The sequence below is a fragment of the Gambusia affinis genome, linkage group LG17, assembly GCF_019740435.1.
Source record: "Gambusia affinis linkage group LG17, SWU_Gaff_1.0, whole genome shotgun sequence".
NCBI classification, from domain to species: domain Eukaryota; kingdom Metazoa; phylum Chordata; class Actinopteri; order Cyprinodontiformes; family Poeciliidae; genus Gambusia; species Gambusia affinis.
This window is the reverse complement of record NC_057884.1, coordinates 14,521,077-14,537,737: the sequence shown is the minus strand read 5'-3', so window position 1 is coordinate 14,537,737 and position 16,661 is coordinate 14,521,077. Positions and strand designations below refer to the sequence as shown.

General features: G+C 38.2%; 3 protein-coding genes across 4 annotated transcripts; 1 reads left to right on the top strand and 2 right to left on the bottom strand.

Moving 5' to 3' along the window:
• Positions 1-510: 510 nt before the first annotated feature.
• pcyox1 (prenylcysteine oxidase 1) lies at positions 511-5,790 on the bottom strand. The gene is made up of 6 exons (XM_044144149.1): positions 5,242-5,790; positions 4,187-4,393; positions 3,931-4,105; positions 3,619-3,830; positions 2,448-2,600; positions 511-2,357 (listed from the first exon to the last, which is right to left on the bottom strand). The coding sequence occupies exons 1-6, from the start codon at positions 5,351-5,353 to the stop codon at positions 1,687-1,689; spliced, it is 1,530 nt and encodes a 509-aa protein (XP_044000084.1). The 5' UTR covers positions 5,354-5,790; the 3' UTR covers positions 511-1,686.
• Positions 5,791-6,121: 331 nt separating this feature from the next.
• Positions 6,122-8,762, top strand: fam136a (family with sequence similarity 136 member A). Its single transcript, XM_044144146.1, has 3 exons — positions 6,122-6,389; positions 6,469-6,609; positions 8,178-8,762. The coding sequence occupies exons 1-3, from the start codon at positions 6,303-6,305 to the stop codon at positions 8,364-8,366; spliced, it is 417 nt and encodes a 138-aa protein (XP_044000081.1). The 5' UTR covers positions 6,122-6,302; the 3' UTR covers positions 8,367-8,762.
• Positions 8,763-10,078: 1,316 nt separating this feature from the next.
• On the bottom strand, positions 10,079-16,641 carry gmcl1 (germ cell-less, spermatogenesis associated). 2 transcript variants are annotated; one of them, XM_044144145.1, is made up of 15 exons: positions 16,273-16,641; positions 15,118-15,295; positions 14,904-15,027; positions 14,717-14,813; positions 14,536-14,633; positions 14,309-14,421; positions 14,151-14,216; positions 13,068-13,152; positions 12,903-12,993; positions 12,656-12,796; positions 12,490-12,559; positions 12,306-12,381; positions 12,068-12,213; positions 11,507-11,594; positions 10,079-11,419 (listed from the first exon to the last, which is right to left on the bottom strand). In XM_044144145.1, exons 2-15 carry the CDS (start codon positions 15,291-15,293, stop codon positions 11,279-11,281), a joined length of 1,512 nt encoding a protein of 503 aa, XP_044000080.1. In that variant the 5' UTR covers positions 15,294-15,295; positions 16,273-16,641; the 3' UTR covers positions 10,079-11,278. The 2 variants fall into 2 exon arrangements, with proteins under 2 accessions (XP_044000080.1, XP_044000079.1); XM_044144144.1 differs by lacking the exon at positions 16,273-16,641 and having other exon boundaries at positions 15,118-15,305.
• Positions 16,642-16,661: the final 20 nt, after the last annotated feature.

The following is a 16,661-nucleotide window of genomic DNA, read 5'->3' as shown; positions in this document are numbered from 1 at the left end:
TAAAAGGTGCATGGTTTATTTTCAACATCAAAATTATGATAAAATTGATAAGCCCATAGTCGTTATGGATTTAAGACTCTAATCTGCATCATATATCTGTCACAGAGCTTGAGCTTTAAAGACAAAAAAAAAATGGACTGCCATGTTGTTTGGCTCCCCTTGATTATGAGCAATCAGTTCTAATAATTATTTAAGATTTTGTTTAAAAATTTAAATTTTTTTCCATATTTGTTTCAGTTCAACTTTAATAGTCTCCAGTTCTGGTAAAACAGAAATATCCTTTCTAGTTTTTTTTTTCTATAAAAAGTGGGCTGATTTTAAAGAAGTTCACATCCTAGAGTCAGTTTTTAGGAATCGTTTCATCCGCAGCAATTTTGCTGTTGAGTGTTTATTTTGCCCATTTTCCAGACCTCTTTTACTTTTTTAAAACATGTAATTTTGAAATAAGTTCATTTGCATTCATCTCCATTTAATTCACAACAAATATGAAAGAAACTGCCTGACAGAAACTGTTTCAAATGTTAAATCAGAACAAATTTAATTTGGTCTAGATTCAGTTCAAACTGATTGAATTTATTACAGTACCTCAAATTTAAAGTTTGCGTGAAAATCAAATTAAAATTGTAATAGCCCACATGATGGATTCGCAGGAAAACATTCTCTTAGAGAGATTAGTGGCAGAGTTAGCTTGCAGAAAAACAAGAATCAGAACAGAAAGCAGGAAAGGTCTCATTAATTTATTATGATTGTAAACACATTTTAAAATCTACAGTACTGTTCAGGCCTTTTCAGTGTGGTTCAACATGAAATTTATTTGGAAAGCACTGTGTAAAACTGCAACCTGGTTAAAGTGCCACTTTCTGTAAAACTCTACAGAGAAAATCATCTAAAAGTACCTAAGGAGGGATTTTTTTTCCAACTACAATTTCTGTCCAAAAGTACAAAAGAACCTGGAAGTAGAGGATAAGTCAAGTATCTTTTCCCAACATGAGTTCTGACTATAAGTCAAAAAAATAAAACGATCCTTATTATCAGAGAAATTGAGGAAAAAAAGAAACGTTAAGCACAAAAAGCAAGTTCTTGGCTTTTCAGACAAAATCTCAAAAAGGACCAGAAGATCACTTCCAAAATGTTTACTACTCCAACTCCGATTTCATTAAGGCACAATCAAATTTCTACGGCAATTATTTTTGCGGTTTATATCTAAAAATAGATTTGAAATAGTTGGGACTGAAGTCTCTAAATATTATCAACCTTTGGTGCTTGATGCCTGAACTTGTCAGCAAAACTCGCTGCACTTTGTTGAGGAAGTAGAGCGACTTGGAAGTTAACGGACGACGAGTAAAAAGATCAGAATAATTTTCCAGTCAGGAAAGAAATGCAGCTAGAAAGCCATAAAGACAAACCTGAAGTGTTGAATTAGGATTACAACATGTGCAATGCAGACGAAGACTCACAGGGAAAGAGGGAAGCTTCAGGATCTACCATTTAGTGCAGCTTGCTTCAGTGTTAGAACTATTTTTATATTGTCTGATTCTGTCCGGGAAAACAAAAAAAAGAAAAAAAAAAAGAGAGAGAAAAATAAACTGTTGCATGTTTGAAAGTGGTTTTGTTTTTGTAAAGAAAAAATATTTTTCGTAATCATGTAATCTGTGTGGTTGAAATCACTTCAAATCATTAGATTTTTCAGAGTTCTCCTCTGAGTCGCGTGTGCAGGTCCTCCTGGTCGATCTTGCTGGTCTGTTCGTGCCAGCGGTGATGAGCCAGCAGGGCCGCGTTCCGGGCCGAGATGGCGCTCATTTCCATGGCGCTGGCCGCCCACTCCACGGCGTTGAGGTAGTACAGCCGGTTGTGCAGGACGAAGGGCGGCGTCTTCCGGTGCGGCGGACGGTATGACGGGTAGGCGAGCCACGGCGTCTCGGACACGGAATCGTAGGACAGAAACATTCGCTGCAGCTGCTCCGGGGTCAGCGATTCCGAGGAGAACACCTTCCAGACTTTAGGGCGGCTCGCCGGGGGTCGCTTGTAGCCGTCGGGGATGTGCACGGGGTCCAGAGAGCTCAGGCTGTTGATGGCGCAGCCCTTGGAGTCGGTGGTGAGGATTTCGGACACGGTGAACTCGGAGGCGGCCTCGGCGCTCCCCAGGTAGGACACGTTCAGCGTGCCGTGCACCAGGGTGGCCACCGTCTGGTGGTAGAGACCCGGGAAGTGAGTCGGGATGGGAGGGGAGAACCCGGAGAACGTGATGTCAGACTTCCCCTGATGAAGTGGCGTCGCTATGACGACGATGTCATACAGAGAGTGCGCCGAGCCGGATGCTCCGACGTAGTTGACCTCGTAGTAAGAGACGGTGCTTCCTGAAAATAGAGAGCAGAGAGGGGAATTGGTGAAGCAGGGAAAATAAAATAAAGACGCTTTTATGCTAAATGGAGCAACATGGAGATTACCTCTCTTTGATGGTCGGGTCTTCATTGAAATGGAGCCAACTTTAGCAGGGATGAGATCACTTTTGCTGTGGTAAAGGAGTCCAGAGCACACTCTCTTATTGCCACCGTCCACTGCCCACAGGCCTGAGTCCGCCCCAGCTAACGACACCGCCCCTGAAACATTACACTTCCAAGTTAAATTCACTCTGGAGGAATGAACCCGAAGTAAACCTGATATTATTGTAAAACTGCTGACAGTTTCAAATACTTACTGACCCCTGACTTTGCTCTCTGCAGGCCTATTAGAGAAACTTTACCTGTTTTTAGCTTTTGTTTAATATCTACATTTCTCACTTGTTGTACTTGTTTATTAATCAATCAAATTTGATTTGTATAGCACATTTCCACAACAAGGCAGTTCAAAGCGCTTTATATCATAAAAACAAGAAAATGAACAATTGAAACATTACATTTTTTTAATTTCTGACATTACACATCAAAATGTTGGCTAGTGTTTCATTTATTATGGTATAAAAGCAACTCTAACCAGCTGGGCTCTTAGTCCAGATTTAAAGAACTTCAGTGTTTTGGCTGTTTTACAATTTTCAGGACTTTTCAAGAAGAGTAGCGACGTAAAAAAAATATATCTAAAAATAGATTAGAAATATCTATTTTATATTTTTTTTTAAAAACCTTTTCATACTTGAAACTTCAGAAAGGAAGTGAAGTCTTACATAAAAGTTATGTTTAATGCCTCAATTTATATTTGCTTTTTAATTTTTAATTAATTTAATTTTTAATCTAATATAAAATATTTTTGCATGTTAAAAAACATTTCTCATACTTCACACTTGAGAATAAGAGTCATATTGTTTTTATGGAATAAAATGGATTTTCTTTGTCACATTTCTTTTACTAGCTTAAGTAGCTACTACAGAAAGAGAACATTTGGAAGAAGGAGATCTGATCGACATAAAAACAATGGAGGATAAAAAAACAAAACAAAAAAAACACTCATCATCCAAAGAAAATAAGCATGCATCATTTTTCTTCCACTTCTCTGTTATGCACTGCTTTTTAATTAATCTAGCTCCTAAAATTTCCCCCAAAAATACTCACATTACAGCCAAGTTGTGGCTGTAATGTGACAAAAATGTAAAAGAGGCCCGAGTATTCTGGTGAAGACACGTACCCACAAAGCCATTGATGCGGACGCTTTGGCCGTAGTTTACACGTGCTATGGGTGCAACAATATCGTTGATGAAGGCCTGTGAAAATCCATCTCCCATCATGGCCTCCTCTAGAGTTTGATTCATCAGGGTGAGGAAGCCGTCGCCTCCCATGGCATGCAAGAGCTTCTCCACAGTGGAGAACGAGTATCCATACTGCTGATACTGGTAGATTCTGTCAACAACAGGATGTGCAGGAGGATTAGGGCACCTCTAACACTTCTGAGCTCATATTGCAGCACTACCACTTAAATCCGTGAAGTCTAATTTCTCACCTCATAAATTTGTCCAGAACGCTCTCCACCCACATCTGCATGCGGACGAAACTGAATCCGTAGCGCCAGAGCATCCTGAAGAAGTTAACAATGAACCAGTCGCTCTCTTCAAACACCAGCTCTTTCCCATCGAAGATCGCCATTTTAGAGGGGACGCTTCTCCTCTGTGGAATACCTGTTGACAACGAGGCATCAAGTTTAGAAAACATATTAATCTGATGATCTGTCAAATAAGTCGTGGTTGTGTTGAGGTTACCTATTTTTTCAATCAACTGCTTCATGTGTAGGTTCAGAGGGTGGATCACAGAGCCTCCAGTCTCATACTCATAATCCCCCATCTTCACCGTTGCCAGGCGCCCTCCAACTATCCCTGACTCAAACACATCGATCTTGACAACGGGTCCAAACTCCTCCCTCAGGTAATAGGCTGCGGCTGTTCCGCCGATCCCTGCGCCGATCACAGCTGGAACAGGAGCAGAGACAGAAAAGTAAAGCACAACGTGTGACAAAATGGGGACTGGACCCACATTTCTCTGGAATCACTTAAAAACAGCCTCTCTCGAGACGATTGTGAGCATCATTTGATCTGTGAAGCACGGTGGTGGCAGCCTCATGTTGTCAGTGTGTTTAAATGGACAGCAACGTGGTTAATACAAAAAAAGACATTAAGAAGACTTTGTAAAAATCTCACTTTAAAAAGAGTGTTGATCTCAAACCACCTGTGCTTAAAGACAAATTCTTTCAATTTTCAAATTGTGGGTAAGGAGTATAACAAAATGATCCAAAGGGCTGCAAAGAGCTGCCAGGCCACACTTTGGACACCCCGCTTTGAATAATACAGTTTAAAAAGATAATACTACCAAATGCTAAAGACATTAAGCTTTTGACTTTGAGGAAATAAAAAAAAAACAAAAACAAACAAAAGACATCTCTTGAAAAGTTAAATCTCCCATATTGTGTTATTTAGCAAACACAAATCACTTTAGAAAAGCGAGGTAAGCATTTTTTTTACTAGAATTTATGTAAATATATACTTTCTAATATTAATGCATTCAATTTTGCTTCATAGAATGGAGTTAATTTAAATAGATTCAGAAAAAAACTCAATCAGTCTGTGACCAAAGAACAAGTTTCAAAAGACTTGTAATTTTTCCCCCAAGCGTTGTGAGTTCACAGCGACCACATGCAGATATCCTGCACATAACCCATCTAACTGGATGCAACACTGGACCTGAACGTTCACTCCAAAGAAGCTTCAAAGATCAGAAGAGTCAGTACGGTGACTCCTTCATGTTTGTAATTTGTACTTGCCTATTTTCTTGGGCTGTTCCAGCAGCTCCGGAGCTGAGGCCAAACTTCTCCTCCCAGAGTGCCAAAGCCCCAGGAACAGCAGGGTTCGCAGTGAAAGAGTGCGTAATGTCATTGTGGCCGTCGTCTAGTGGTCTGCACCCAGGAAAAAAGTGTTTGAAACAGGAACCACTGATAACTTATCCCGAGGGTCAAAGTTCGCACACCGCGCTGCTGTATATTAAACAGCAGAACGGGTTACTGTGATTTCAGCTTAGAGCTGCCAACCCATGCGGCGGAAAGCGCAGTACTATCTTTCTACAGTCATGTTCAGTGGTATTCACAATTTCAAATATCACCACAGAGGTGTTGATTCACAAAAAAACTTTGACAGAGTTAAGAAAAAAACCTTAACGAGCGCAAAATTCTCCTCTAACTACTTGAAAAACAGAAATTAACTGGGTATGAAGGTAAATGTAAAAACAGAAAGTTACATAACAAACTAGAGCAGTTTAATGGTTGAGTCCCTACAGGGAATCGTGAACTTCGCTCAGACTGAGAACCAACTTCCGGGTTTGAGCTTGTATTTCACAATAAAATACATCTTGCTGCGTAACCTCTGACAAACTAAATAATACCTGAACTATGACCCCAAATCCTAGAGGACCACCAACAACCACATAGTTCTTTGAAAAAGACAAGAAATTTCCTACAGCAGGCCTTTAGCTAAAATTATAAGTTGCCTTTTTCCAAAATGTAGAGTGACATTTGTGACTTTAAGCGAGTTTTATTTGAGAGTAAAAATAGCAAAAAGGAAAAAAAAGTTGCATAGCGCTATGGAAAGCGTGTTGGCTTTTATTTTGAAAAGCATGAGAAGATTGGCGGAAGTTGTCACTCTCCATCGAAGAAACGGAAGAAAGACGGAAATGACCCAATCATCTCTAATCTTGGACCATGCTTGAATGGAGGTGACCTTAGTTACCAAATTGTGAAGAAAGTTGTGCGGCGCAGTTGGACTTTCGGTCTCGGTTGAATGAGAAACTTGTTCTGAGTGTTTTTTTAAAGGAGCAGAGAGGCCTGCAGAGATGGCAGAGGCACACCAGACACGCGTGCAGAGGGTGGTGGAAGAAATGGTCCAATCTCTGGAGAGGGAACACATCCGGAACATGCAGGTTACTGATCTTTCTCACACCAGCATGGCGCTTTGTTTACCAATAAGTCGACCTGACAGGCGGCTGTTTTGTGCTGCAGGGACGCATGTTCAAATGCAGCGCAGACTGCTGCGGCCGTCCCTCTGACTCCATGACTCAGGTGCATCAGTGTATCGAGAAATGCCACACTCCTTTGGCCCAGGCTCAGGGGCTGGTCACCTCAGAGCTGGAGAAGTTTCAGGTGAGGACCTGCAGCCCCAAAACCGTCTTCAGCCTTGTACCACAACCACAGGTTTACAGAGGAACAGTCAGTTACTTTTGGAGGGATAAAGTAATATTTTATAATATTAGTAGTTCAGGGGACTGTACCAGTGACAGTCCAACTGAAGCAACATGCACCCTATTAAAAAATAGCCAGAAACCCCCTGAGATCTGCAGCACATACCAGATATTTGCATAATTAGATTTACATAAAAATACATGTAACTTTTTCCCCCTCACTGTCTGATATTAAATCCGTTTAAACTGCCCCAGTTTAGGTCACTTTGGATTAATCAAAAGAATACTATTAAAAAAATGGCAGATTAATGGCAATTTTGTTTTATTTTCCTCAAAATACAAAGTTTATACACATTAAGGTTACTTTGGCTTTAAGATACTTGTTTTTGAGCTTCTGATTGGTTAATAAAAAAAACAAAAAAATACACCTGTGTATGTGTATTATAAAGCAGCGCCCCAAACACTCTGCTTCCACTATCTTGCATGACATCAATAATGTACAGCAGTAAAACACACAAATGTGTCAAAAACACTGTTTTACTTGCAATAAATCTTACATATTTTCTTTGTCAGCCAGCTATAACTTAAAAGTTGTAGTGTTACCAAGTTTACTTCTATAAAATCTACATATGTTACAGCAAAAGATACAATGAAAACTATCAGTTTCAAAAAGAAAGTTTTTTTGTGTTTGTGTTTAAGATGCTGGTCAGAATGGTGCTTCTCATCAATATTAATTTCCATTAACATTGCACAATTTATGTCATGCATTCAGTTAAATATAATTGTTTAACATTTTCATGTTATCTGTGGGGGTAAAGCCACATTTTACTCACTTCTCTCCTTTTTTTCTGAATCATCATGTTCTCAATACTCCTTTAGCATCTTTATAAGGTTTAGTCACCAGATGCAGGGAGGATCCGTCCTGATCAAATATGTTACTAAGACGTATTCATAGCTCTTGAAACATACAAGTCTTCCAAGTATTGCATCCAAGCACTTCTTTCGCAACTCTTATTTCCAGGCATTAAAAAATTTGTCAGAATTTACTGTTAAGCAATATGTGATGACATAATGAAAATCGCCCACAAACTACATCTCGTAAATAATGCTAAAATGAAATAGAAAGATTTTAAGTTTAATCTAATTGTCTGAACATAAGTCTCATGAAAACCTGAATCCCAGTTCAATTCTGCACTGTCCTGTGTAATTAGAAATTTGTTGCTTCATATTAAAGTGACTTCAGGAAATCTCTTGATAAGTAGATTTCTCTTGGTGTTTTTTGAGAACGTAGTTCATTAATTAGCTGTAACATCTTCTATAGGAATAAATATTACAAGGAGAAGGACTTTTAGAATTATTCTTTAGAAATTGTTCGCAATGTAAATAAACGAGTAGCTCTATGCAAAAACATTTTTTTGTTTTACATATTTAATTGAATCTGCCCTTTTAATATGAACCTTTAGTTTGTTCTGTGTTTTGTTGCTCCTGTTAATTTGTGACAGTCAGTTTCTTCTGTTCTGCTTTCCTCAGGACCGTCTGACCAGATGCACGATGCACTGCAACGACAAGGCGAAGGATCTGTTCGACTCCGGATCGAAGGAGCCGGCCGTCCGATCGCTCATGGACCGCTGTGTGGGCAGCTGTGTGGACGACCACATTAACCTGGTCCCTAGCATGACCCGGAGGCTCAAGGAGAACCTGGACTCTATACCGCAGTGAAGAGCAAGTAGTCTGGACTTGGTAGACGCCAGGTTAATAACCTAAGGATTTCAGGACAACCACAAAAGAGCAGTTCAAAGACTTTGATAGTTATTGTAAGATTTGTTACTACAGCTTAAAGCTAGTGATTTATCTAAATTCAGAAATCCAATATCATGTTACCATGCAGTGCAGTGATGGTAGATTTATGTGAAACAGATCTGACTTTTAATTTAAATGGAGCAATGTTCCCTCATGTGCATCTCTTGACGGATTTTTTGCGCAGCTCTTCCTGGTCCTGCTACTCGCACTGCTTTGTTTTGTTTCGTCTCAGTTAGTTCTCCAGTTTTTTTGTGATGGTGTTTACCTCCACTGCTGTTTATATGTGTGAAATAAAATAACAATCAAGGTAATAAATTTTGTTTTATGTTGCTTTTAAAAACATATATTTTTTTTTAATGGAAAATTTGGCTTGAGAAAACTAACACTGTGATGAAACTGAAGGAAAACGTAGACAAATTGTCCAACACATAAATGCAGTTACTGTAAAAACCTACAAATATGTTAAGTCAAATGTAGAACCTGTTTAATTTTGCTACCAGTTTGATCTGCATTCACCTTATTTTAGTATAAATTTACAGAATGGATGAGGTTGGTGGTGAAGAAATTAAACAGCACAGTTCAGAAGTTATTGACTGATAATATAATCTGAAAAGTAAACTGATGAAAACTAAAGTTCAATCTATAGCTTTAATCAATCGCCTAAATAAAAAGTGATGATTTAAAACAACTTGGAGGAAAGAAATAAGTTAAAATGGTGAGAAAAAAACTAAATATTTTGTCATTATTAAAGTCAAAATACTGAAGTTAAAGTGGAAATAAAGTGCTGCTTTCAGGCAGGTTTGATATGGAGAATATTTATACACTAAAAGAATTTCTTTTAAATAAATCTTTTTCTAAGCCATTTGGTCATTTACATAAACATGACTGATGCAGGTCTTTGTCCAAGTGTCACTTCTATTTATTCTTGACATTTTTGTTTTTGACTTTGTTGACATTTCGGGTTTATTGTTTTTCCACTTAGACTTTTTGCTCATTTAATCTTACAAAGGGAAAGAAACAAATCTTATTTTTCACCAAGTGACTTAAAGACTCAATTGTACAACAGCTTTCTGAGTGAAGAAATGAATCACGGGTAAATGATCAGCTGACCGCCTTGGACTAATAGTTTAGTTTTGATTAAAATTCAATTCAAGTGTATTATTTTTTAACTGTTAAAGGAAGGGGATTTCAGTGCTTTTATAGTAATATGGATCGATTCAGATTTTTCAACTTCATATTGGCTCACAAACTGATGAAAGTTGTTAGAGCACACAAAATTTCCTTTCTTTGAGAGAGAATGCTTGTTTCCCCACTTCATAATACTTTAAGAGAGTTGATAAAAATCTAAAGAGCAGCTAATTGAAAAGAAGACAGAAAATAAGTGACATTTAATTTTCTTGCATTTAATTTGTTTTATCGGGATGACTGTTGCTTTGAATATTTTAATGATTAAAACACAACCTGATAAAAAATGTTGACATTTCTAAAATTAGCAGAGGAAGAACAGGAAGTCTAAACTTACTTGAAACAATAAGTACAAAACAAATCAGCCAATATTTTTTTTGTCCAACTTCTTTGCTCATAAACACGTCTGTGTACCTGTAATAAAACTGTAATAAAAGATCGGATTGTATGATAGCACCACGGCCCGTATGGAAGGGCAGTTTTATTGGCAGTAAAGAGAAATATACCTTCTTGCAAACATAAAACATCCACAAAAATAAAAAGGTAAAAAAATAAAAACCCAAATAAAAATGTCCAAATTTATACATAATAACGGCTGTACAAACAAATTTGTTTGAGATCCAGAAATGTTAAAAATACATATAATTTAAGACTGAAAATCCCCCAGCTTTTCAAAACATATCCAAATAAACAATGAATACATCCACAGAATGAGACCAAACTTTAAGAGGTAACTGTGCAGATTTTGGTAACTACTAAGCTACTTTGTGTTTACTGTGAGTGCAGAATAAAGATTTAACTCAAGTAATTCAAACATCTTCCCACATAAATAACGATCAGGAGCTCAGCGATGGAAAATAACACTGCAGGAAACCTGTGGAAACATATCTGAACAGTCCAGCAGACAGAAGAGTCTGGCTTGACTTTACGATGCTGCTTCACTCAATAAGAGGAGAAGATTACAAAACAAGTTCTGAGAAGCTGCTCTGTTGTAGAATTGAACAAACACGTAACCACGAGTGTAAAAACATGTTAAACTAGAGACATTCTCCTTCTACAGCATGCCAATCTTTTTTTTCCCCTCATTATTTTCATATGTACAAGTCCACATGAGGCAGATATTATCTTTCAAATTTACACGTATATATATGTATATTTTGATAAACCAAACATTTGTAAATTTGGACCGTTTCTTTGATGAGAGGGAGTTGGTCTGATATATTATGAATCCATTTAAACCTGTGTTGTTGAGCTCACATTTTTTTATTTGATAGAGCTCTAATATCAACTTTTAAATAAAAAAAGTGAATAAGCAAAACAAAAACAAAAAAAACTCCTCCAGCAGATCATCCTATCTTGCAGCTATGAAGTTCCTAAACCCAACCTGAAAAGCAGATTTCCCCTACTCCCTTCCACTTCAGTAAGTGGATGATTTGTGGATAAATGCATGGCAACAGAAGATGGTGGGCCTCACTGAGAACAGCTTGGTGTCAAAATGTACCAAAAACTGCCCATATGGATGTGAAAATACCCCCAAACTCCACCACAAGCATGCAGTCAGTGTGTTCAAGAGGTGTTCGATTAGTCTTTGGGTGAATGTCTTCATGTCAACAGGAATGGTAGCAGCTAGTGGCTGTCAGAAGCTATCAAGACGCAACGCGAGTGGCACTTTCTGGCTCCGAGGAATCTGGACGGTGGTCTGAATGAGGCGAGGTATACAGGAAGTTACAGCACACATACAGGGGGAACGACAGCAACCGGCTGTCCAGGTTCATCACCACGTACTCCTGCGGGATCCAGTGGAAAGGACGATTATTAAAGGCGTTTTTGCAGTTTCAGCTGGTAACGTTTATAGACTGGCAGCGCTCACTGACCTGGTCCTTCTCCAGGGTGAGGAGCTGGTAACCCGTAGAGCGACTGCAGACCAGCTTCCCTCGACTGTCAAAGGAGGCGAGACGTAACCTTTGCCAAAAAGGAAAAAGAAATGTTAAATTTATGCCTGTGAAAGCAGGTAAAAGGTAAATGTTTTCCATATACGACGTGTGTGTCGTTGCTAAGAAGCGTCTCCAAGTTTTCCAGACTTAAAATTCCTGAATTTTGTTCTAAAACATGTTTCAAAATGTTTTTTTAGAATATTCTAAACATTTGCATTTACATTTACTTTGTTGTGTTGAAATATATTTCTGTTCCACTTATTACAGAATTTGGATCTGTATTCAGCAGTTTTTTAAAGGGATTTTTTTTTTGACTTTGGACAAAAATACATCAAAATCAAATAGTTTCAAAGTCTAGAACACATGGCCTTCACTAGATTACTTTCTTTAAAGCTGGATTTTGTTACATCATACCTATATATGAAACAGATTCACATTTATTTTCATTGAAATTAATGCAAAGGTGATCATTTATTTAAACAAACCGACTGAATTTCTCACCTGTAAGCCAGATGTCTCCGTGATTGTAGACTCACAGCGCCCCCACATGGCTGACTCAGTGTATTCCTTTTAAAGACTATGAAGCGGTTTGTGTAAGTGACCAACAGGTCAAACCCGAAGTTGAAGCCCGTCCACCTCCAGCAGTACTGAGACAAAAGAATGAATTGGTTAATTTCTCTGTGCTGATATTACCAAACATATAAATTACGCAAAAACAGAAATGATCACAGAAACTCACATCTCCATCTTTATTCAGCTTCCTGCCACACCTCATGCTGTTCTTCTCAAACTCATCTTTGTTGGGCTCCTGAGGTCTAAACATACAAACAGTGTTGTTTTCACAAGTGACAAGAAATATATTTCTTGTTTCATTATTTTGCTTTCCAAAAACTCATTGCAGCAGTTTATTCTCAGACTCTCACCCGTTATCGTTGTCAAATTCTGTCCGGAGCATAGCAAACCACTGGTTTTTGTACATCGCAGTTAGCCACTCTACAGCAGGAATTATTGGACACGAGTAATTAATTAAAGTTGTCTGAATATCATTTAAATTTAAATATTACATGTTAATGAAGCTTTGGTTTTTACCAGGGGGCAGAATATTGTCTCTCTCCAGGATGCGAGCAGATGCGAGATCGTTGATGATGTACTGGAGACGGACGAGCCTGAAGACGGAGTGAAACGGCGCCCCTTCCTCCGTGTTTAAGAATGGCTCCTTTTCACACAGGTCTGTACGTCGCCGTTCAACGAAAAACAAAACAAGAGAGTTTTCTGTAAGAAACAGAACGTTAGCTGCAATGTAACGTGCAGCTACAGTTTGAGGACATGACATCACCTGTCCTGCGCTTGCAAAGCCAAGCGTCGGCATCGGCCAGAAGCTGCTTGATTGGACCGTCCCATGAAGAGTTTAGCTGCAGAAACATCCACTACAGAAACGCCAAGAAGAAAATTAAAATAGTGCAAAATATATGCAGGTAATGTATGATCATTTCTCTCTCACCTTCTTCAGAGCAGTGTACACATCCATCTCCACCTGCATGACGAATAGGTCTGAGGACTGGATGAGCTGCTCCATCACATCAGCCCTGCAGATTCACAAAACAGAAAAATACAGACAATAAATATAGACCTTATCCAAATTATCCGAATTGGGGAAAAAAAAAAAAAAAAAAAATCACTGAAATTTATTCACAGTTCCTACAGAAATTAATGCTGGAATTTCAGAATTTTTCAAACTCAAATTTCTAGATTTTTGGCCTTTTCAGATTAATAAAAAAATACTTTATAGGTTTGTATGGAAGGACAGACTGAAGAACAGATTGGTGGAGAGCTCTAGAAACAGATGGACAAAGCATCAGAGGGACAAAAAGACGGGTAGATGGACAAAGGACAATCGGATGGATGGAAATATGTACAGACAAAAGAACAGGCAGAGGGACATGTGGACAAACGGGTTGACAGAATAATAAAGGACAGAGTTGAAGGGACAAATAGATGGATGCATGGACAGACAAATAGAAGTCCTGTTGAATGAATAGTGCGCCTGTCACCATAACAAATTATGCTGAATGATAATTGTCACAGAAAAGATTGCAATAAACAATAATATTATTCTATTTTCAAGTAATATATTAATAATGGCATAATAATACAAGTTGACCCTCTCAAAGACCAATACTTTCATTTTGAAAACAACTCTGGAACTGGCAGAGATTTTAAACATCCAAATTAAAACACAACAAAATGATAAATAAAACAAACAAACAAACAAAAAAAAACCCACCCACAAACAAAACCATAAATAAATGGATTATGATGTTTCTGTAAACAGAATTGCACTTCAAAAAATCATTATAACTTAAAATATTGAGCTCATTTTCATTGATCATGTGGTTGATTAATTACATATTACAACAGGATTAATGAATAGCCAATTGGCTTAACGATGAATGCACAGACAACTGGACAGTCAGACCAGTGGACGGATGATGGATTTGTCAAAAAATGGGAAACTGAAAGAAGTCTGAAAAAAATACAAATGTTGCTGTAATCTAAATTTTCTTTTTCCATACAGAATGCATACCCAATTTCTTTCATCAAGTCAACATTTTGATGGGTCATCAAATTGTTCAGAAGCCATTCAAGGCACCTGCAAGAAAGAATAGATGTATAGGCAGCCATATTAGTAAACATATCTACTAATAAAGTCCAAACGTTGTTAGAATATGTATAAAATCTGACTTCTTCATGACTGAATCCAGGCCGTAAATGCTGGCACAAGCGTAGTAGCCACACACAGTCTTGGCGCTGATGTTTTCCTTCATGGTTTCACCGCACTGCTGGATCAAGCCGTCCTGGCAGGAAAGAAAATATATACATATAATAAATATATATTTCTATATGCACAAATATCTAATTGTTCGTTTCATGTTCCAGGAAACAGAGGGAGGGTTATTGTGTGTACCGACCAGCTGTAGCATGCATGCAGCAGCGAGAATACTGATGACCCGACTGGGCTTGATCAGAACATCATCCCGGTACAGAGATCCAAAGACGACTTGCAGAGCTGCACAGACACAGGACAGTAAAGAGCTGTAAGGAAAGGATGAGACAAACTTTAAACATTTGTTGGGTTTCTGTGACTCTCACCTTCAGCGTCGATGTTCTGGTCGGGAATCTCCAAGTTGATTTCCATCATGTTGGACTCCTTCCAAGAGCCACTGAACATGCTGGAGAAATATCCAGACTGCAAAGTGACAATGAAGACACAGTGAGGTAAAAAGAATTTTAAAAAATTGTAGCTATAGTAACAGCACAACTGTATTATCTATATTACCTGACAAAGGTACACTTTATGGAGGTTCCACTCCTGCCCCAAAGCACAGATACGAATATCACTATTTTCTCCATTTAGAAACAAGGTCTGATAAATGTACTTTGAGGTGCTTTTCAATTTCTTCCTGTCCAATAAAAGCAAACAAGACAAAAATTTCAGAGGCAAGAATATTAAGATGAATGGAAAGTGAATTAAATTCCTTGAGTGGACTTGCCTGCGAGGTGTGTCTAGTATGTCGTCTTCGTCCTCCTGTTCGCTGTCGCAGTCACACGGAGCATTTCGCTTCCTCTTCTTACACTCACACCCTTGTCTTCGGCTGCTGATCGCACCTTCTGCTGCTTCCTCAGGTCCCTGACAGGAGGACTGGAACCTGCTGCTCAGGTTTCCCATCTCTACACACATTAACCAATTTGTTAAGCATCATGGCGAAAACACCACTTGCTATAAATCTGCATTTTCTTCACTCCTGCTTCTCAACCATCATCACCAAGTAGGCACTCTGTTTTTGACCTTTCTGGGTTGTGTACTATTCTGTATGCAATACTCAGTTCTGGTGCTTGAAGGCCACAGCAAATTCTTCAAAACATTCAATACAAAATCCTGGACAGATTACAGCTGATCACTCAAGGAAACTGTGAGGAAAAATCCTGCTACAGTTTTATTTTTGTCTATGTAGCTTTTAAGGACGTTGATTCATTTGTTTCCGTCAAGAGTTTGTTTCTCAATTACTTTGGTGCATTTCTGTGATCAGAATTAAAATTCTTAAGTAGCAGTTTCTCTTTTCTTCCAACAAATTGCAAGTTGTTTTGGACATGAACCAGCTGCTTGGATACAATTCTCCACTATTTATTTTACATGGCTGTTGCTTGTGCTAGAAAACTGTTAAAAAACTAATTTTCTCTCATTTAGTTTACAAAATTAGAAATAAAAAACAGCAGATTCACATATTCGGTAAATATCAACTACACAAAATCAAACAAGGTAGGCTTGTTGCTTTTTGTGTCAATTAATCACAGTGGACGAACTTAAAACGAACATCAAAGCTATTTCACACTTCAGCTAATGGTTTTGAGGATCGTGTACTAACAATTTAAAAACCATAGATGATCATCTATAAGGATAAATAACCACAAACCGTCACATTTATCTGTGTTTCATTATGTCCGAACACACTTTTAAAGGAAATGACATTATTTGACAAATGAACTGTCAGAACAGGGACAAACATAAATTTCTTTGATATATTACAGGTTGGTGTTATTACATATGACTAATGCCACAGGAGCAAAACTCCGGAGTGAAATTTTATTCATCAAACACGAATTAGACACGCAATGTGTCCAGCTAAAAACCAATCTGTCTCACTTACCTAACGGTTAAGACGTAAGGCTGAGAGAAAGGTGAGAGATTATTCTGGACAGTTAATAATCTCTGTCAACCCTTAACGGGACAATACAGAGAGAAGCTAACCTAGCTGCCAAATTCACCGACATAAACCAAGTATGAGAGCAGAGACAGCGATTTAGATTTCTCTGTTAGGCTGCTGCTCTCTACAAGCCTCCAGAAGACTAAGTTTCAGATAGCTCCGGTTACATTTTTATAAATCAGAACGAATCCGAACCCAGAGGAAAAAAAAGACACTTCAACACTGAAAATATGTGCTGGCTTTCTTTTTCTTCGTATTCTTTATTATAATGGCGGTTGGCAGATCAACTATGATGACGCATTACCGCCACCAACTGGACTGGAGTGTGGAAA